At 45.5% G+C, this 21,553-nt stretch overlaps 1 protein-coding gene across 4 annotated transcripts; it reads left to right on the top strand.

Moving 5' to 3' along the window:
• The first annotated feature begins 1,004 nt into the window (after positions 1–1,004).
• On the top strand, positions 1,005–21,435 carry LOC131663440 (organic cation transporter 1-like). 4 transcript variants are annotated; one of them, XM_058933849.1, is made up of 11 exons: positions 1,005–1,559; positions 7,705–7,904; positions 8,516–9,124; positions 9,839–10,303; positions 16,870–17,128; positions 17,201–17,292; positions 17,365–17,568; positions 17,642–17,897; positions 19,012–19,143; positions 19,216–19,573; positions 19,644–21,435. In XM_058933849.1, the coding sequence occupies exons 3-11, from the start codon at positions 8,999–9,001 to the stop codon at positions 19,921–19,923; spliced, it is 2,172 nt and encodes a 723-aa protein (XP_058789832.1). In that variant the 5' UTR covers positions 1,005–1,559; positions 7,705–7,904; positions 8,516–8,998; the 3' UTR covers positions 19,924–21,435. The 4 variants fall into 4 exon arrangements, with proteins under 4 accessions (XP_058789832.1, XP_058789835.1, XP_058789834.1 ...); XM_058933851.1 differs by lacking the exon at positions 1,005–1,559 and adding an exon at positions 4,287–4,706; XM_058933852.1 differs by lacking the exon at positions 7,705–7,904.
• Positions 21,436–21,553: the final 118 nt, after the last annotated feature.

Raw genomic sequence — 21,553 nt, 5'->3', positions numbered from 1 at the left:
AACCTTGGCAACTTTGTGATCCTCTCTTCATATTTCTTTACCCAATCTAACTTTATCAATCTTGACTTCAAGCACTTTAAAAGCTGTCGCTGTAGTATAAAGACCTCATCTGAATTTCTACGTAAAGTTATTATTATCTTTTTCGATAACACTCTACTTGCGCAATAACGTGAGTACAGTGGTTCATTACAAGAGAAAAAAGTATGAAAATTATAAAATTAATTAGATTTCAAGGAATATTTTTATGTCTATACGTAATTGATTACGAAAAAAAGGAATAATTGAATTGGAATCTCATTAAATTTTAATCATCTGAACAGTAAAATGAAGCTCTAACGTTTCAAGCAAATCCGAAGAGCATGATTGTAGGAATGTATGAAATATCCGATTGATGTAGGGTATTGCTGTGATGAGGCTCTATCGAACATCGTTCTCGCTGGCACGTGCATTTCATTTAGCTCTTAGGATAATGTGACACTCGAAACCGTATTAGAAGATTTTCGTAAAAGGAAAGAGTACAAGCAGTATCGTCTTTTCAGGCGCAAGCTTGCCAACCCCCTGGAACTCGGAAAAAAGCTCGTATGGCCCTAAAGTGGCTACGCTCGCGCGCGTGTGTGTATAGTATATGAATCGGCGCGCGGAGATGGAAAGAGAACGAACTATACGGCCAGAGAGTACAATTACCGTGCACAGTGTCGAGGAACCCTCTTTTATATTAATAGTCGAGAGTGACTGTGACGCTGATGAGGGCCTCGAGGAAAGGGGGATATACACTACGACAAGGTATAGTGCGAGCGAGCGAATAAGCAAGAGAGTGACACAATCGGTGAGTGACAGAGAGAGAGAGAGAGAGGGAAGGGGAATTCAAAATGATAGCTTACGAGGACGGAATAGGATATGCTACCCCTCCACCAGAGCTTTACACTCTCTTTCTCTCTCTTATTCTGTTTATCAGTGATTCAGTATCACAGCCCGCGATGGACGCTGCTACTATCTTAGCCGCACGCGCTCACAGCTAGGATATACATGACTTTTTGGCAGCGCGAGCTTTCGGTCGGAAGAGGCGCGTTTGAACGATAAGAACGGAGCCGACAGGGAGACGCTGTGCCTGCGAGGAAAATATACATATAAAAAAGAGAAAAATTAATCCGTCAGCTTGTGCGCACCTATGACTCGCTCTCCCGCTCGGTCGCCGGCAATCCTTAATGCAACGCAGCAGCGGTTTCGTCTTCGATCGTAGCGCTCGCTCGACAAGTTGCGCGCCGTGTAGAATGTTTCTCGTAAACAGCCAGTGATTTTGTCCTTGTACGCGTGTCCTTCGGCTATTCCTTGTTTCGGCGATGGGACTGTAAAGGCTGCGAGGGAGAATGACAGTGACGACGAGCGAACGCCACGACGACTGATATCATTTCGCAGCGAAGAACATACGAGGCGCTCTTGAGAGAATCTCAAGATGTGCGAGGCGAGGACGAACGCAAAATCGAACTGCGAGTATAAGAGCGCAACGGGCAGCGAGGGAAGGTCGGCGAAGTGAGGCGGCGGATCGAACTTTCCGAAAGGTAAGTACTGCACGAAAGACAGAGAAGGCTTTACCGTGCGAACGTCGCTCGCGACAGAGCCAGCTCTCACTTGCGAAAGCTCCTTGTAATTGTTCGAGTCACCTTCAAAGTTACCGCGCGCTCGATTATACGTCGGAATCCGTGAGTTGAACAACCGCGAATGCATTAATAAATTATATCCAAAGTATGTTGTACGGTGACTTTCAATCTTGATTGCATTATGCCAGAGTGTATAAAACATCATAAATATGCATGACTTGTAATCCGGAAAGTGGAGTTTGCGCCTTTGCCTGACTCATAATACGCCCGCCTCGAGTTTCATGTTCACACTTTGCTACGATTCATTCGCGCGACAATTATCCGGCTTAACATATATAGCTTTTCAAAATGTCGCACACGCAACAATCTCCAGGGCTGTTGCAGAAAGCTACAGCTTCGCCCAGTCAACGAGGATAGACAAATCAATCGCGCAACGACCGCTCCATAAAGCAATCAGTCGCGGGCACGTGTATATAATAAAATAACGGGATTTCAGCTGCAGCGTATGCAAATGGCGAAATTCCACGGGAGGCGATGATAAAAAAGAAAAAAAAAAAGCAGCCGTAGTAGCGGGCAAGGTCCAATTAAGCGCCGACCGGTGACGGCAAATCGAATGACATTCTTTCCATCAAATCAACGGCAATCAGGCCTTTTTGGCGAAATCGGTGCGATCGCGCGCGCGACTCACACACACACACACACGCGCGCGCGCGCATACACTCGTTTGAAATCCGCGAAAACGAATTATCACTCGACGCTGCACACCCGAACGGGCGGGGAAAAAAAGTGGTGCCCATACGCGAAATTGAGGCAAATACATGTGTGCGAGCCTGGAGAAGCTAAGGACGAGCGGATGTAGCTTGGCATGGTGATTCGATTGATTCTGCTGAAGAGGTCTGTGCCGACTTCCAGCGAACTTCCGAGTGGCCCTATAGCATCACGATCGCGACCAGCTCACGCAGACGGATAAGCGCATTATACACACGTACGACACGACGGCGAAGAGCAGTAGTAGTACTGGTGGGGCTTATAGATAGAGATAGAGAGAGAGAGAGAGAGAGAGAGGGCAAATTAGTCGGTCGTGGCCTAATAGAGCAGTCGCCGGAAGCTTGGTCTGTGGTCCCCAAGAAGACGCAGTCGCGATTTCAGAACTTTTCTTCATCGCGCAAGCACACGTAGTCGCAACACACAGCACGCGCGAGAAAAAGACGGACACGCATATGTGCATGGATAGCGGAGAGAGAGAGAGAGAGAGAGAGAGAGAGAGAGAGAGAGAGAGAGAGCGAGAGAGAGCGAGAGAGAGAGAGATACCGTGTGTGACGCGCGGCTTGATCGACACTTCCTGCCTCGTGCTCGAAGCATATAGTTTAGGGGCTCCCTAATCGAAGATACGAGCTTATTTTCATTGGGCTTTTTTTCTTTTTCGAGGCGCGCACACGCGTACCGCCAACCTGCAATTGCGCGCTCTCGAACAATTAGCCGATGCCGTGCACGCGCTATTTTCGCCGGTCCGTCTTGTCCGGTTGCTCTAGTCCACGAGTCCTTGGCTTGCAGCGCTTTTTCGAGATCTTCGTTCGCCAGAACGATAAACAGACATCACGCCTCTCGGGTTGTTTATCATTCGAGTGCTTTACGTGTAATCTATTTGAAGTTGAAGCTTAAACGCTTAATGATAAACTTCCTCTTCATTTCGTTCGGATAAGATGTAAATCAAGATATTTTAACAGTCTCTGCTTTTTTGCCACATTAATTTGCTGATTGTGTCAAGTCAAGAGAAAGTTTCGGATTAATCGCCAAAGTGCTAAATGAAAGTTTGGCGACAGTGTCATTGTGCAGCACGAGCAGTATTATGAAACTAGATTTGTTTGAAAGTTACCACAAGCAATAGGCTTCTACAGTTAAAATAATGCTTTTAGCGTGGAAATCAACTCGTATTAATATCAATTGATAAATCTACTCATGATTTAAACATGAAGTATACGTACTATAAAAAAAAGTCAAAATACTATTTTCTCAATTCGATTGACAATTACGTTCTCAATAGAATTGAGTTTAATTGAATTATTCTTTTAACAGCAACATTCGGAAAGTCGAGTTAAAAGTAAATCGTAAAAAAAACGTAAGCTGCCGAATAAAGATGGGGACGCATTCTTGAAAAGCTCGATAGGCCAATCGGCGCGTCATTACATATTCTCACGTCTTTAGATCGAAATATCCCAATGGAAATAAACAAGCTGTTTGGATTGTCCAGTTCATTAGCGATGCTCAAGCTGACATTGCGATGCCAAAACATGGCGCGAATCTTGGATTAATCGCAAGGAAAGACTTTGTGCCTGGAAAGACATTATGCGAGAGTGTTACATCGAAGAAGATGTAGAGAGAGATACACACCTCGCGCAAGCTCCGGAATGGTCGACGATTATGCGCGGTACACAAGACATTGTTTGCTCTACGAGCGACGTGGTCGTAATTGTAACGAGCCCACAACGAAACGGGAGAGCTAAAGCGAAGCAAGCATGCTTTTGCACGCGAGACGGAGAGCAAGAGAGAGAGAGAGGGAGGGAGAGAGAGAGAGAGAGAGATAGAGCGCACGCGCCTGCCTCTCTAAAGCTCTATGCCAGCGTCTCCATACGTTGTTGTTAAACCTGCCAGTTGCGAGTTCGCGCGGCCCGCGCGCGCTCCCGGCTCTCTCTCTCTCTCTCTCTCTCGCTCTCTTTAACAAACAATACGCTGCGCATCTTCGCAACTGACCGACTCGAGTCGCTGCTCTGCCGCGCAACGGATATTCTCAATGAAAAGTATATATCGTTCCGAGTGTCGACCAGGTGACATGACTGCGCGCTCGCGCGGATGTAATCGAGTGCGACAATAAAATAGTAAAGTTGTGCCGCTCACAGTGACTGCCGCTCGTTTTCATTCCCTTGGATGTATAAATAAGCCACTCTAATCGATCTGCTTATTGGCGTGTGTCAGGCATTTTTACGCCATCCGATCGCGCGTCTACGATTGCTTTCCAGCAGTCCCATTCAATAGCGAATTCATGTCATTGATTCACCATGACGTTTGCAGGCCTTATCGCTGAAATGATCGCATGCTTCTGATTGAAAGGTAATTATGTCGCACGACAATCGCAATACAAATTGCCGGTAGCCTCGTTTGTTTGCTTGTTTGTGTTCTCTTTAATAACCGAGCGCATCTTTAAGAGCGCACAATCCGTCGAGTCGAACTCTCGGGCGTCGACGAAAATTTGCTAATCACGGCCTCGCCTCGCAAAAAAAAAATGGATCGCGTGCACTTGGAATCCGGATTAAAAGCGAAACGAAAAAGGCCGCGATTCAGCGGCGCCGGGTATTAAAAGCTCATTTATCGATGCATCTTCATCGCGATGAAAGCTCAGCGCCATTCGCCGTCGCGAGGGCTTTTAAACGGCCGATCGGTCGTAAGCGCCGGCGCAATAATCCGCCGATTCCGCTCGTCCCTCTTCTTTCTCTTTTCCGCGGAGAATTCGCGATTTACTTTTGGCGCGCGTCGACGCGGCCGACGCGCGCGCGATATGGACCACGCACCCCGGCGGTCGCAGTCGGGAGTGCGCACCCGCGCGCGCTTACATGCACGAGAAACGATCGCGTCGATTAGCCGCTGCACCGCGCGGTCCGCGACTGAGACTTTTCGGCTCCCTCTGATCTCGCAGTCTGCGATCGTATACGCACCTAAAGCTACCGTCGCACCTTCCTCGGATAATTATCGTTATCGTTCGCGTAACGGGAGAGCTGACCAATTGACAGCCACGCGCATAAGTATTACTTTTTATGTTTTCATTGTGTACCGAAGCAGCATGCATTTAATCGAGTCCTTTAGCGTTTGACTTGTTTATCGACGTGCTACATTGAAATGCCATCTGTCACGAACACGCACTAAGTATGTTTATTTGCCACTTGGAGGTACTTAGTTCTCCAATGCAGTGGCGTTAAATCGTACGAGCAAGACGTCGGATTAATCAGCTTGAGATTGTCGGCTTTGAAAAAACACGTCTTATTCCCGAGATATTGAAAAATTGATTTGACTCGCTGCCAATGTGACTTTGATTTTGAAATTCTAATAACACGTTGAAGTTACGCGCGAATAAGTTGTGTACTAGCTGCTGACGTGCGCGTCTTTTCGCAACTGCGCAAGACTCGTCAAAACTAATAAATGTCTTCATTAAAATACATTTAAATAATTATGAATTGGCGAACAAGTCGAAAATCAAAATGGTCGGTATGATTCGTCGGATTTTATCGCGGTTCATTAACGATCGATTAAAGCCGCAGACTCGGCGCTCGACGATCCGAAGGGAAAATCAATTAGCGATAAGCGAGCGTCGATCGCTTTACCGAATTGACGTCGGCGTCGATCGCGGCAAAGAACAACGGCCGCAGCCGCGGGCGTTGCGACGCGCGGCGAGCGCGCTTTCCAATCAATGGCACGGCGCGATTGCACGTATACACACGCAGCGCACGTGCGTCCCGCGGGGCTTACTCTCGCAAAGGCGCGCGGAGAGTCCAGCGAGCGAGTGCGTCACGCACGTGCTCGCGATTTGCATGCGCGAGGAGAGCGCGCGCGCCTGAAAAACTGCGCTTGCGCCACGCTTTCCCGCTAGTAGTCCGTCCCGATTCCGGCCGAGCGCTCGTCGCGTGCCACCTCGTGCCCGTATCCCGGGCGAAACAGCGCATCCGATATCCTTTTCAGTATACTTACGCAGGTGCGCCCCTCGACTCTCCGAGGCTTTGCAGCTCGAACGGCTTTCGTGGACTGGCCTGTAACTCGTCTAAGGTCTTTTATCTCCTTTTCCCCGGCCAGGCCTTCGAGTAACTTGAGAATTCTCGCGCTGCACACACGACTAACGCTCTTTCTTTATTTCATTCGTTTTCAAGTGCCAAGTGCTGCAATCTCATTGACTAAGGTTTGCGAACTATACCTCGATAAATCAATGGTGTTACCTCGTGTTCTTTCAGCATCGTATACGAGATTACCATTGATACGTTATGCGATGGGGATTAGACGTTATTCCATAGCCATCGGATTAGGTTGCGCGAATAATAGCTTCATCTGACAGTCAATGAGAAATTTGTTGAAAATTTAACGAAGACAATTGTTTAAGTGTCGTTGAAATATTTAACTAAATAATGATCTGCGGTCGGAATAGAATTCAACATCATATTTGTAATCTCCTTATTTTTGAAAATAAATGGAAACAAGTTAATTGAATGGCACTCGGCTTCCGAGTTTTCATCTCATTAATTTCTTATGTTGCTGGCGTTCACGCAAATACACTAAATTGTTCACTTTTATGTTCGAATCAGTGAAATCTTGGCGTCACAGCGCGTAATATTGGATTTCTCCTCGAAATTTCCACGTGGATGCTTCGTATGAGATAGACGATACATTTGTTGTGCTCATGACAGATGCCCCCGTGCCAATAAAAGCTTTTCCGTGAAATCAGCTTTAGCATGACAAAATAAAAATAGAAAATAAACTTTGATTTCCATTGTTAAAAATATTTCCGTGTTTCAACGTGATTTCGCTTTGACGCTTTGCTCGAAAGCCAATTTCAAGTGGCTTTTCAGTTTCGCATCACTTACATTCTGCGATTCTCTCATTACAGACTTGTGACAGTATGGTCACACGAATATCGGAAATTCCGTTAAAGCCGTACACCAATTCTGTTTGCGCGCGAAAACATTGTCTTCCGAACGATCGAGCGAGCAAACGTAATAGGATGACGTGCTTGAAAAATGTTTGATCGAGGCGCGCGATGTCGATCGTAGAAATTCCATCTGCATACCAAAAGCGAACTAATTGGAGCTTGAGTCGCTGCGATCCGCGTGGCGCGCGGCAAGAGACCTGCGTCGGACGTTTTCCAGGTCCGCTGCGTGCATAATCTCGCGACGCGAGCTCGCTTTCGGCTTGGAATCGTGGAGCGCCGATAAGGCACGGGAGAGGCGCGAAAAGCGTCAGACGCGGATAGAGACGAGACGCGCGCACGTCGGAAAGAAGAGAGACTGGCTTCGCGAGGAGTAGCGACGAGAAAAAAGAACGTAGTCACGACGTTTCTTGTTGTTCGCAGAGAGGCAGCGGGAGCGGAAGCTGCGAGCGTGGCGAACTGAAAGAAAAAGGAGCGGGCGACGAGCGGGCGACGAGCGGGCGACGGGCGGCCGGGGGAGTGCGAGAGTGAAGAACGATGACAGAGGCCAGCGGGCCACTCGTTTTTTCGGCCGACGTCTGATTAAAGTCAATTCGCAAACGCCTCGAGCACTCGACCGCCAGGTACGCGTCACGTTCGCTGCCGCTGGCGGCAACGCTTCCACTTGGCTTCGCGGCGCTCGCTCGTGCTCCGGCGCACGCGAGCTATCCGCTTACATCACCAATTTCTCTCTCTCTCTCTCTCTCTCTCTCTCTCTCTCTCTCTCTCTCTCTCCACGCCGAGATGAATTTTTACGCGAGCGTTATTAGCTCCCATTGCCGCAATTAGAATATCTGACGAATGCCCGCGGAGATGGGTGTATTCTTAGAAGCGCCGGAGTTTCCGAGTAACAAGCGTGGAGAAGCAATAAATAACGAGTGAAAAATGACGTGTCTCACTCTGGCCAGGTGAAAGAATCACCGTAAACAATGATCTTTACGGTCGCGAGTGTCAAAATATTTCCATGGAGGCTTCGAGCGCATCGCGGCACTCCGCCGAGTGACTTGTCTCGGTCTCCGAATGCTCTCGCTTGGAGGCCGTAATTGACGACGCGCACCGAGCGCAGATTATTCCGCTCGAGTTGTACGTAGAGTCGCGCGGCGCAGTCGATGCAAACGGATGAGCGCGACACTGTCGGGTCTTTGCGCGCATCTTGCCGACGAGTTAAAAACAATTGATCGCTTGTGCCCAACAGGTATACCGAAGGACGTATGCTCGGGCGCAGCTGGCTCAGCCGCGGGGAACCGAAAGTCGAGCGTCGCTCGTGACTCGTGCGACGCGCGCCACCGAACGCGCACCAGGCGCAGCGGCGAATCCGTAAGGAGGAAGGCGGCTTGATATTCACTTCGCGAGTGCGCTCCTCGTTCGAGCGACTCGCGCGCTGCGTCTCGCGAGTGCGCGACACGGTGAGCGATAAGCTTGCGCGACAAGTAACAAGTGCGAGTGGAGAGTCGGCCGTCAAGGGTGATAAGCAGTGGCAATACGAGTTGACAAGTCTTAGTCCGAAGGGTTTCGGTGGAATGACGCACGCGGGAGATGCGGCGCTGTGAATCGGAGCCAGCAAGGCGAGCCGATAGCTGTCGTCGTCGTCGTCGTCGTCGTCGCTGCCGCCTCGACATCTCAGGCTAACAACAACAACAACAACAACAACAAATAACAAGCAACAAGAACAACGGCCATGAGCTCCATCGACTTCGACGAGGTGCTGGTGCACGTTGGCGAGAAGGGCAGATATCAGAACATCATGTATTATCTGCTTTGCATTCCGGCTACCTTACCCGCCGCCTTTCTCGCCTTCTCTCAGGTATCTTTCCTATCTGTTCTTCTCGCGTTTCCATTTCGCTCCAGCAACGTTATGATTTGCGGCGGAAGATTTTGCTTACTACGACGACTCTTCGCTTTGTTTGCCAATTTTATCGCCAATTCGGGATTTCGTCGAAAACGAGGCTCTGCGAAGCCAATATTTGCACGATATTGCGCGCGATGAATTGGAAGAAACAAACAATTTTGATGGGACGCGCTCGAAAGCGGCACGAGCAAAGCATCAAACTTGTTGAATAAGCCCTCGAGGAACCTTTTGAAGGCCGCGCCGCGCGCAAATCAATAATTCGCAGGACCTCAATTGGCGCGCCAAGTGCTTTGTGTACATTGCCGAAGAAAGCTTTGAATATTCCGCTTTATTGGTTGGAGTTTCCGAGGAGTCGAGTGGGTGTGCATTTGAATGCACTTTCGCGAACGAAAAAGCGAGATCGATCGGCCGAGCAAGTAGAAAGTTGCGATTTCGGGCAGACGCGCAATATCGCTTTATTCTTTGCCATTTTTCTCAGCGCAAAAATGCGATGACAACGAATAGAAAGCCGTCTCGCGACCGAACGCAAGGGGCAGGATATCGGGGCTTGAAAGGCGTTCGAAGCGCGTCTAGAACCGGTGCGACAAAGCAATTCCCCGACGTAAATGCCGACGCTAGCGTCACGACGGAACAACGGACAAAACGGTCTGGTTTTTCGACCTCTTGCAGGTGTTCGTGAGCGCGTCACCGGAGCACTGGTGCAGGATCCCCGAATTGGACAATCTGACGGGAATTCTGGGTCTGGAGGATCGCAAGGCACTATCTCTGCCGTACCGCAACAAGTCGGACGGCAAACGCGAGTACTCCAAGTGCCTGATGTACGACGTGAATTACACGGCGATAATAGAGAATTGGCTGAGGGCGGGTTACTACGATAACGGCACGAGCGGCAGTAGTCCTGGTATAGCTGATTTCGCCGACACGGGCGGACACTACGAGGACATCGCCAGGGATGATGTGCCCTTGGATTTCGTCGACGAGTCTTACGGCTCGACGGCCAATCCCACGTCTTTGCTGCGATTCCCAAGGAGACTGCCACCGCCGCCGGTCAGCGATTCCAGTTGGCCTATCGTTCAGTGCAAATGGGGTTGGAACTACGACAACAGAGACTACGACAGCACCCTTGTCACCGAGGTAAACTCGACAAGAGCAGCTTTCCGCTCGCCATTAGCTTTCTCTTATTCCTAAATGTTGGCTCCAACCGTTTCTTTTTTACGCTCGCATCTGCTGTCGATTGCGATTGAACGTACGCATATACATAGAAGATCAAACGGAGTGCGTTGTTACGATTTTCAACCGAATTTTTAATTAGCGCTTTGTCGATCGAAAAGGGAACGCACAACGGGCGATGCATTCCGAAAGTATCCAAGTACTCGCTTCAATGTCTATTTGGATATAACAGAGCTTTCACCGTAGTCGCTTTTTATATATCCTTCAAATACGTGCCCTTCATGCCCTTTCAACGGTATTCAATTCGCTGCTTGACCTTCTTTTTTCGATCCGCAAATCAAACGAATGATCGACACACAAAAAATATATATATTTATTTTTCCTGACAAACGCAGTGAATATATGGCATCGACATTGAATAGTATCTACCTCTGTCAGTTATAATTAAAACATTATTGTTGTAAAGATGTACTGCTATAGATAGTAGTAGCACTCTTCAACTTCTGACTGTTGAATAAATTTTTCATAAGTACTAGGCATTCAAAAACCATTATTCGCATTCGATATCAGCAGCAATATTTTCTTCTCTACTTTGTTAAGTTTTTTACGTAAACGCGTTGGCCACGCAATCGTCCAGATCACGATAATTTTCATATCAATCCTCGGCATTCTCGACGTGTAAATCTCTCTCTCTCTCTCTCTCTCTCTCTCTCTCTCTCTCTCTCTCTCTCTCTCTCTCTCTCTCTCCGTCGGACTATCAACGCAAGAGAATCGCCAGAGTGTACGCTGTATCGAGGATGCAGGCCTATTGAAGCGAGTATTAAAATCAATCGGCTCGCGGGCACACGAGGAATTATGACATTATGCAAGTGCAAACACCGATGCGTTCTCGTCCGCGCGAGAAAGAAAATACCTGACGTCGTAAATCTTTCAGCTTGCTGATTGCTATTACAATCGGGGAAAAAATTCACTCGTTTCTCAAGTTCAACCTTGGATCGAATCTGCGAAGCGGGAGAAAACGCTCAATTGGGCGTGTGTGTTAAAAAGGAATGACGAACACGCCGAAACGACGTAGCGTCGGGCGCGTTTGGAGCGTCGCTGTTGCCTTCTTGAAAAACGACTACTAAATTTCGAACGCATGCAACGGGGCAATAAAAAGTCAATTAGTTCGCGATGATCGATAAACGTTATTTACGATCCCGTCCGAGGCAATTTGCCGATTGTAATCGGAAAGCAGCGCCGAGTAAAGACTACTCGCGACGAGGATCGGACCGAGCTGACTTCCGGATCCGAATGCTGAGCTAACGCCATTGGGTCGTTCGTTCGAGCGTTCGTTTAGCGCGCGCGTTTCAACGTTACCCGCGACGACGCTCGCCTCGCCGGGCGAGGAAGGAGCGCGCGTCGAGCGTTGGATTTCAGGCTGACGGTCGCGCCTTGGCCCTTGGCTCCGGTTTATCCACGCGCACTCGTCGCGGCGGGAGCTTGCAGAGAGCGCAGACCTTGGCATCCTTCGCTCTTACTCTCGCGTAAGTTCGCCGGCTCGGAGAAAGCGAGTCTCGAAGCTCGAGTTGTTACGGCAAACCGTCGTGAAGCTGCAGCTCGGCGTTTGAATATTAAGCAAGCAGCGTCGATCGTTACGCGAAAAGATAATGGTCGAGGCCGCGCGGTGCGCGCGCGTGGGGCGACACGAAGTACGTAATGAGGGAATAAGGAATGAAAGTTGCGCGCGCGCTCGCGCGACTGGGTGGCCGCTTCCGTGGACGTCAATGCGCACAGAGGAGGAAGTGACGACCCACCGCAAGCTTTCGACGCCTCTCGACGCGCACTCGCTCGCGGACGTCATGGGGCACGGCAACCGGACACCGCTCGAAGATTCGTCCCGCGCAGAGCTCACCTAGGCAATTATCTCACCTGTGCGGGCTCGCGGTGACACATTGCGTTCGCGCCGTGCCTTCGGATGGTCATGCGAGGCCGCGCGCAGCCGCGCTCTCGTTTACCTCTACGTTGGGACGCATTGGCTTCTCGCGATCTCGCGAAATGACATTGCGCGAAGCAATACCTCGAACGCTTGGTCAATTAATGTCTTCCTGTCGATATTGAGGAGCGATGACGCGATTAATCTTGGACAGTGCGCACAGCCACACACAGAAACAATCGATCTCGATTTAGCCTCCGGGGAAGCAATGGTCTGAGACAAATGGTCATCGACAGGTATAGTTAAGCAGAGGGTAACACAAGGCGACGCCGAGCACGGTTGTCAAAGCGAGTACAGTGGAGTGGGTGCGCGTGTACTACGAGCAATCCTTTGGAGAAGTACGAGAGAGAGAGAGAGAGAGAGAGAGAGAGACGTGGATATAGTCGAGTAGAGAGTGACTGGCGGATCGTGGCGTCAGCGCAATTGCTGACCAATTTACCTACCCCCGCATCCGGTCGTGTGTGACGTTGCCATACGTACATACATACATACATATATACATATATACATATATACATATATATGTATGTATAGGCGAGCAAAGTGGTAAGGACGCGTACGTCGTGGGTGTTTTACCATGGTTTATTCCGCGCGCGCGCGCGCGGCAGAACGCTTGTTCCAGCGCGCGATCTCACTCTCTTTCTCTCGTGTCGCTGCTGCGAGGTTCGTTACGCGAGCCGAGCCAGCGCAGCTCCAGCGACACCAGCTGACACCAGCGGCGCGTATTTACGCGCGCTCTGGTTTCGCTTCTGCGTGACGTAAAGCAGCGGCGCGGGTCGGCTTCGATGCAGCGTGCCGCAGCGGTTCGGCCTCAAGGGGACACGGAAGCAACGCTGCGCGCCGCTGATCTCCGCCCCAAAGACACTCGGAAGTCCAGCGAAGCGCTCATCCCGATTTCTTTCTCCGGCAGTTGCGCGCTTTTCCCTTTCGCTTGCGAACGAGCGAAAACGATCGCGAAGTCGCTGGCTACCGTGGTGCGCGAGACGTCACTCGTTTCGCATCATTCAAATAGCCTTATCTCATTATCGTTCTGTTATCTTAGCGCTTGCATTGGCAATCGGCAATTTACGCGCGTGGCGCATGCTTCGACTGCCACTTACGCGTAAAAACACTTTAATAGCCAACGCTAAAGAAAAGAAAAGATAACGAAGTAATAAAAGTAAAAGAAAATAGAAAAGAGTGCAAGCGATCGCTCGGCTGAGAATCTAGGTCAGAACTAAAGAAGCGATTCCGGTCAACCCCGTAACGCGTACACACGTTGCAGCTCGTACAGTTTGCGCGCCAAGTTTCCCGCTCGCCGTGTACATCAATTATCGTGCCAGTGGCAAATGCGCAACATCCTCGGCCGAAAGAAGCTTAACTTGCGCGACGAGCTAATCAATCATTGCCTAGCCGTCGGGACTGTCGGTGTTGTCTGAAAAGCTACTACGCGCTGTGTGCTTCGTTTCTTCCATTCAGCTGCGTGCAAACTCGATTGGAAACTTTGCAGTTTTGTTTTTTTCTTTTCGCATGCCAGCGATTCCTCGATATGCAAATTGAACTCGGTCAGCCGCGGAATAATCTATCGCACTTTCATCGATATATTCTACCGAGCAATCTGTAAGTACATAAATTATCGCTCCAAACGGATAGAAGCTTCGAATTGCCTTTGCTGGTTCGGCAATAAGATGCAGAGCTTTTCTGAATTCATTAAGTCGGCAATTATGCAGTCTCGCGACGTCGCAATTAGCGATCCTTATCGCGCAATAGCATTCGCGAGACTATGGTATTGCGGCAACGGCAAAAAAATTTCGTCGTCGCGTCACCCGACAGCAGCCTCGCTGCAAAAGCACACAACTCGGCTAATGAGAGCTGATCGCCGTGGCGACTACGCGGTTCGGGCGGCACGCGACGTAAAAATAATTTTCTTCCGAGAAAATAATCGCTCCTCGTTAATTGAACTGGATGGCTATTTCCCGAAACGCGAAGCGACGATCGTCGCGGCTTCGAACGTGACGAAGCTCCGGCTGCGCGCGGCTCGAAGCAGCTTCTGTGTATTATTTGATATGCGCGCACGCGGTCTCGGCTGCGGCAGCATTATCTACTTTACTGCTGGCTATCTGGTCGCTCGCTTATATAGACCTGTGTATTTATATCGAGTATATCCCACTCAGACTATTAGGCTAAAAGTCGCGTGCTCGGCTATTATGTGCGCCTATCCGTCGTGAAAAAGAAGAGCTTTCATCTCGTTCTCGTTACCTTTCTCTCGCAAGTTTATATATTCATTGTTGCTGCATTATACCCTTCCACTGTCTCCTTTTTTTCTGAATCAGTGCATCGATTAAGAAAAAGCATGATAACACAAGTCTTTTCACGCCCCATCCCTTTAACGAAGATTAATTGCCTGGAATCAGCTTGCGCATCTTCCATTCGCTTTAAGTATTAGCGCTTCACGTATACCTAACGAATTTGACGGATTCTACATAACACACTGCACTTGGCCTCTTTGTCTGTCTGCCTCTCTCACACACACACTCTCTCTCTCTCTCTCTCTTCTCTCTACTCCTACTCTTTCTCTTCTTCTTTATTTCCTTCTTCACGCTTGCGATAGATTCAGTCGACAAGTTGCAATAGGAATAGCGAGAACTCGTTATATTACTATGGGCTCGAATGAGTAATTTGATAAAATAATACGAATTAGTTTCCCTCCTCTCAGCTCTTTTTCAATGATGCTATTCCGCGGAGATTTCAAAATGATTTTTCTGCAAGCGCACGTCATTATACGTCTCGTCGCAGTATTCGCTATTCAAAGCGCGATGCTGTCGCAGTTACGCACTTGCGTCAGTGCTTTCGTTCCGCTGTTTCGCTACAAGCATTTCTAAACGCTACTTTATCTGTTAATCGGCTTGAGTTTGTGCATCGGTCTTGGACCTCTCAATGAAGACCAAATGTAACACGATAAACAGCCAATATGGAAGAGCATCATTATTTTATTTTTATTTTGTAATTTTTTTCACGCGAAATATTCTCTGCTTACTGTCTTTCGTTGAAATAAAGGTAGATCAAAAGTAAGAAATCCCAGCACCTACTGTAAATGTCTTTGTACACGTCGGTGTACAATAACACAGTCTCGAATAAAACGTCAAGCTTACATCTTCCGGTGATCTGATTCTCTATGTAAATACGTTGCCCAAAACTGTTCAAACAATAAAGTTTTCATGTAATTTTGACCGTGAGTCTAAATACTCTTATAAAGCACAGAAGTCAACGAAGCTCAAGTTATGTCGATAAGAAATTTACTTTCGGCAAGTTTATAACGTAACTCACGTGTTACTGCAATGTTTACTGGCGATTGACGTAAACACCGCTAACGTACGTAACGAGGAAAACCAATAATCGTGAAAAATGAGATAGGAAGTTTATGGATCCGCTATTTGTGCGCGTCTACTTGATAAATATATATAATTATTCGTTGAAAAATAGAATCAAGGTATTTTTACGTCGTCGGATTGTTCGTGAAAAAGGAAATATTGACGAAAGCAAAGTAGATAGCGCCGCGCAGAGTACAGAGATGAGAGAAAGCTCGGTTTATCCGCATAATCAGTTTAAAATTTGATCAGACGCGTAGAGCTGCGTGCAATATAAAATTTCTCGAGTGGCACGCAAAGCGGAGTATATAAGCTGCGATACTTGTGCAGAGAGAGAGAGAGAGAGAGAGAGAGAGAGAGAGAGAGTGACTGCACGTTGCAAAAGCCAGGCAAAAGGGGCCACGTTCCTGCTGTCAAGCGAGGGTGATGTACACCTCTCTGTGGGAGCCACGCGTGCGCGAGCCGCGCCATGAGACGGACTGCACGTCGATTCGTCCGACGCAGCTCTTTCGCTCGCACGTTCGTCAAAGCCGAGCGAGCTTTACGCGCGCTCGAGCTTGCATTTGTACTTCGGCCTGCTGTCGCTGAAGGCTCACGGCTTTGACCCCGTGTTTTACTCATATTTGATTTTTCAATCGCGTACTTAGACGTAGAATGCAATTTGAACATAGAGTGACATTCGACTGGAAATTACGAAGTTAATGATTTTGTTTTCATTTCGCGAGATTGAAGGTAAAGAGACATTGACGAGTCGAAAAACTAAAAGTAACTACATCATTTGTTGCCATTGTTCCTGACATTGATAGTTTGTGATTAATCACCTATGACCTCCGTAATTGATTGACAAATTCGAATATGATCAATTTTGTATCTTTGAAGTTCATAATTGGTCATTTATATGAGAATAAGATACTACATCTTGCAGGCAAGGATTATCTAGTATTTTGACATTTAAATAATTAAATTTTCATTTGTAATGAAGTTCCGGTTGTTTCCATGGGTTCAAAGTACTCGCAAAATGAAGACGAAAAATCATTCCACGTTATTTTCGAATACATCGAAATCTGAAAATATACATTTAGCGAGATAATCATGGTAAAAATATCCTATATAATTGAAATTGTAAAAATGGAGTGAAGATGAATAGCATACGACTACAGCAATGAAAGAATGTGCTGTCATTGTAATTGAATTTTGTATTTACATAGCTAGATCTCGTATGCGACAACAGCTGGTGGCCCTCGACGTCGACAACGTTCTTCTTCGTGGGTAGCCTATTCGGCAATGTGGTATTCGGTTGGATCGCCGACAAATGGGGCAGAAGGACGTCTTTTTTAGCGATTATCTTTTTCGAGGTTATTTTCTCGATAGCAACAAGTTTTAGTCCGAATTACGTCGTTTACACTGCTCTGAGGACCGTGAATGGTCTTTTTTTTCCTGCCATTTACCAGATACCTTTCATTCTCGGTGAGCTCGCGCTGCACGTCTTAAAAGCTCACTCTTCTCTTTCGAATGCTAACTTCCTGCGTTCGCTTTCAGCCCTGGAACTAATGGGTCCAAGGTATAGGACGTTTGCCGGTATGGTGATATGCATTTTTTTTGCCACAGCCATGTCGTTATTAGCTCTTTTAGTAAGTAATTTCAATGTCATGTCGTTCGCGATCATCAGCAATTGCTCCAATACAATCAATCTTCGCATTTAGAGTTACCTGCTAAGGCATTGGTACAGCCTTTCACTTGCCATTTCCGTGCCATTCGTCTTACTATTTAGTTATTATTGGATTATTCCGGAATCTCCGAGATGGCTACTTAGTAAAAACAGGATAGACGAAGCGGAAGTGATAGTACAAACAATGGCAAGGGTCAATGGTAAAGCCGTGCCACCAAACTTTCTTCGAACAATGGAGGTGAAATGCAACCATATTTTTATACTTACTCAATTTATGCGATTCGCTCAACGACATTTTTCGTTAACTTTAGCTTGAGATAATGCGAAGACAAGGAGTGGCGTGCAACGGCACGAATTCCGGCGAAGTGACTAACGGCGATCTCGAAGCGGAGAACAGGGTGCAAGGAGCTCTTTCGGCAACGCCGATGGACATTTTAAAGAATCCTAATATTCGAAAAAAATTTTTTATTCTTGCCTTCGATTGGGTTGCCAATGCGGTAGTTTATAATGGACTGTCTTACAACACAACTAATCTCGGCGTTTCGGATTACCTCGCTTTCTTTATCGGTAAGTTTTTTCATGTCGTTTCGCATTAAAACTCTATATTGTCCTGGAATTGTAAAACATTAAAAGATAAATGCGTTGCAAAGAATTAACACGAAATAATTATTAAATTTTGAAGCGAGATGCTGGTCTCGTTCGCAGTATTACAGTAGTAGCTATTTTTGCGTGATGGAACTTCAGTGCTAATTTAAAGACCATTTCGTACGATGGAGCTTTATTGCGATAGTACAATAGGCAGCAAAATTTTTTATTACCGAAATGATGTCTTAAAAACTTCTATTACTTACATAATTCCGATGAAGTAGCTTATTGAAGTCGAAGAATTTTAAATTGATATTTTAGTAGTGGATTTGAAAAATGCGACGCTTATGCGACTGACAATAAAGCGATTAATGCGATAGATTGCACGCTTGGATGTGACGAACAATTTGTATGCTAATAAAACAACTTTGTTATCTTATTTATGGCCTAGCCGTCATTGTATTGCAGATCATATGATCTGATATCTGGAATATCGAGAAATATTTTTCTTCGGTAATAGAGTTGAGTAGAAAAAAATTTATATCAGGTAAAGGTAATCAAGCAAAAAGTATTGAAAGAATACAGTACATGTCGACTTGGTAAATTTCCATTAAGAAAGGGAGAATTAATAGTAGCAATTTTAGCAGTAAAGTTCGAAAAAATAAGTACTTATCTAGGATTCGTTAGTGTCTGAAAATGGTCATCTTGCAATAGGAATATTTGTAAGACCGTGTCAGCTTTATAAAACTTCTGGAATCTTTGGTGTTACCGATATGAAAATTGTGAAAAATACAGATTAATAATCATTGAGTTGTAAGTAGTAAAGTCAATGACTTTACTACCAGGTCAAACTAGTTACAGAAGTTCTTGCAGTAAAATACTGATTATTTAAGTAACGAGACATGATAATCCAGCACAATGAAGCTAACCGTTGTTTTATTTTATTTCATTTTTTTCAAACTTTCTTTCAAAGTTATATACTGCGCGAATCGATCTGTTATAAAATGAAGTATCTGTTACCTAAAATAGTCAAAAGTCTGTTACAGAACCTCATTACAAAAACTAATCTACAACACCTTGCTCATTATTCTAACAGGTGGAGTAGTCGAAATCCCATCGTACGTGATTACGTGGTACGCCATGGACCGAATAGGAAGGAGATGGGTTTTGTGTATGACTATGCTTCTCGGTGGAGTAGCTTGTGTGTCCTGCATGTTCGTCCCCGAAGGTTGGTCTTGTCACCTGCAAATTAGTACCCGAATCTTCGAATTTTCTAATTTGTCAACGTTTGGCAAATCAGATGCTGTATGGGTGACCGTGTCACTTGCGATGGTCGGCAAGTTCGGTATAGCTGCATCTTTTGCCGTCTTCTACGTTTTCGTAGGCGAGCTATTGCCAACGGTGCTAAGGTCCCAGGCGATGGGAATCGCCTCTTTCATTGCTGGCATTGGCTTGCTTACCTTTCCCTACATCGTCCACTTAGCGGTATACTGGAGGGTATTACCTCTCATAGTGATGGGCTCCTTGAGTGTTGCTGGAGCCGTCACGTCAATTTTTTTACCTGAAACTCTCAACATACACCTGCCACAGACGATAGAAGAGGGCGAACAGTTTGGCGCTGATTTCAAACTGTGGTCATGTCCGACCTTGCCCACCAAGTAAGCCATTCTGAAAGCCTCGAATTCGATTATCGTACTACTGACAATCAACATGTGCATTGCTTGACAGGGCAAAGAAGCGGGGCGGTTCAGAACGCATCCCGCTGAAGCTTTTGAACGGTGGTACAGACAGAGCATCGGGCACGAGGTCCGGAGAAGCTGTGGAAAATCAATCCAGCAGTAATAGCGGCAGTCAACGGTCGCTCCAACTCCAGACCTGCTTATCTCGAAGTTCGAGCAGCGAGGACGAGCACTTAAATCTCACGACGCCGAAAATCGAGTGTCGTCGAGCTGTTCTTGTTGAGGGCCCGGTTCGCGCGACTCTCTTCGAGCTTCGTGCTGAAAAGTGAAACTGCTGCAATGTAGACATTCGAAAGACTTTTATGTTTACCGATCGACGAAAGTGTTGTACGGCTGAATTGTTGATGGATCAGTTTTTTTTTTCTACATAGATTGTTGACAATTCGTTCAGTTGCAAAAGTCTGTTATATTATTAATTTTGTTTTGTCTGGTGATAGAATGACTGCGTATAGATGTTCGCAAGAGATCAATATGTATGCAATTATTTGTGTATAAATACGTGTTCAGTACATTAGGTAGCTAAATAGGTGATGGTTAAACTTATGTACAGATACCCATGATCATTTGTCTCCATAAAAAGAGCGAATTAAAAGACAAAAAACGAATTAAAAAGTATGACCATATAGAACCTTCTCGGAAACGATAAAATAACATATTTTTTTATCAAACTACGTGACAGTATTTTGTTAAAAAAATTATTAATTTTAACAAAGTTATAGATAATATACATAAATACATATTTTAATGATGACGTGAACTGTTAAATCGCTAACAAAGTTTAAAGTTAGTGTTGAACATTAGATAAAGTTCAAATAAATAAATAATGTTGTTGAGATAATGTATTTATTACGTGTATGGCGGAAAGAAAGTCATAAAACTATGTAAACACTAGCTTATAATTATTTTTACTTAAGTAATTAATTATCCACAATTAGTTTTTTTTATTTTAAAACTCTATTAAGTTTTATAATTCACTAACTATTTAAAGGATATACTTACTTCCGTTCACTTTCAAAACATCTTTCAATTATTAAAAACAATCATTAATAAACTTCCCTGTATTATAATGAATGTGAGATTTATATTTATTATGTGTAAAGCAATGTAATTAGCTATTTGTATATTTCGCCGTTTTGCTGGTATGCCTGTCAAAGTAGAACTGTCCAATGGATTAAATTTTAGAAAACAATAACAAATCAAAAATTGAATTAAATTTCACGAGCCGGAAAATATAAGTGCTTCAAAATATTATTCAGGACTATAGTTCACTATATTGATCTGAATATTAAAATTAAATAATAGCAATTACTCGAAATAGTTACTTTTACGACGATTTATTTGAATTATTTTAGTTGTTTTATGTTTAGTCGATTAGCGTTCATTTTCCACAATAATGATAATATATGTATATTTTGATACAATTAAACTAATCCACTGAATAAATCCCACCTATTTAATGAACAAAGTGACCAATATTAAGTATAAGCCTTGCAAATCTATTTTGTAACTCGAGAGTAAAATTAATATTTTCTGCGAATAAAATGTTCGGAAAAAATTGAATTTACTCTCTTGTTAAATCACGTACTATTTTCTATGATATAATATTTTTTTTTAATTGACAATGATTATCGACGGATATTAAAGAAATACTATTTTTGAAAACTTCAATTTTCTTTAAATGATGTAATTTTATGCAAACAAGTGATACGGAAACATGATTGAGCGTAACCTTCCGTCAGTTGTAAAAAATGTGTGTCGGATAATATATGTATAATTGAACTATGTATATTATTATATATGTATTGTAAAAATATATGACATTATAATAAGTTGTATAAATACTAACTGCTGCCCTGTTATATATTTGTTATTATATCTTTCTGCTGATCCTTTTTTCTC

This window comes from Phymastichus coffea, unplaced genomic scaffold (assembly GCF_024137745.1).
Source record: "Phymastichus coffea isolate CEN01 unplaced genomic scaffold, Cenicafe_Pcof_1.1 PCOF00036, whole genome shotgun sequence".
In the NCBI taxonomy this organism is placed as follows: Eukaryota; Metazoa; Arthropoda; class Insecta; order Hymenoptera; family Eulophidae; genus Phymastichus; species Phymastichus coffea.
This window is presented reverse-complemented; position numbering and strand designations above follow the sequence as displayed.

Excerpts from the sequence above, each read along its gene's own strand:
- LOC131663440 (XM_058933852.1), top strand. The coding sequence starts at position 8,999 with ATGAGCTCCATCGACTTCGACGAGGTGCTGGTGCACGTTGGCGAGAAG. Across the intron at positions 17,569-17,641 it reads ACTTTCTTCGAACAATGGAG|CTTGAGATAATGCGAAGACA; the intron begins GTGAAATGCAAC and ends CGTTAACTTTAG. Across the intron at positions 19,144-19,215 it reads CTGCATGTTCGTCCCCGAAG|ATGCTGTATGGGTGACCGTG; the intron begins GTTGGTCTTGTC and ends TTGGCAAATCAG.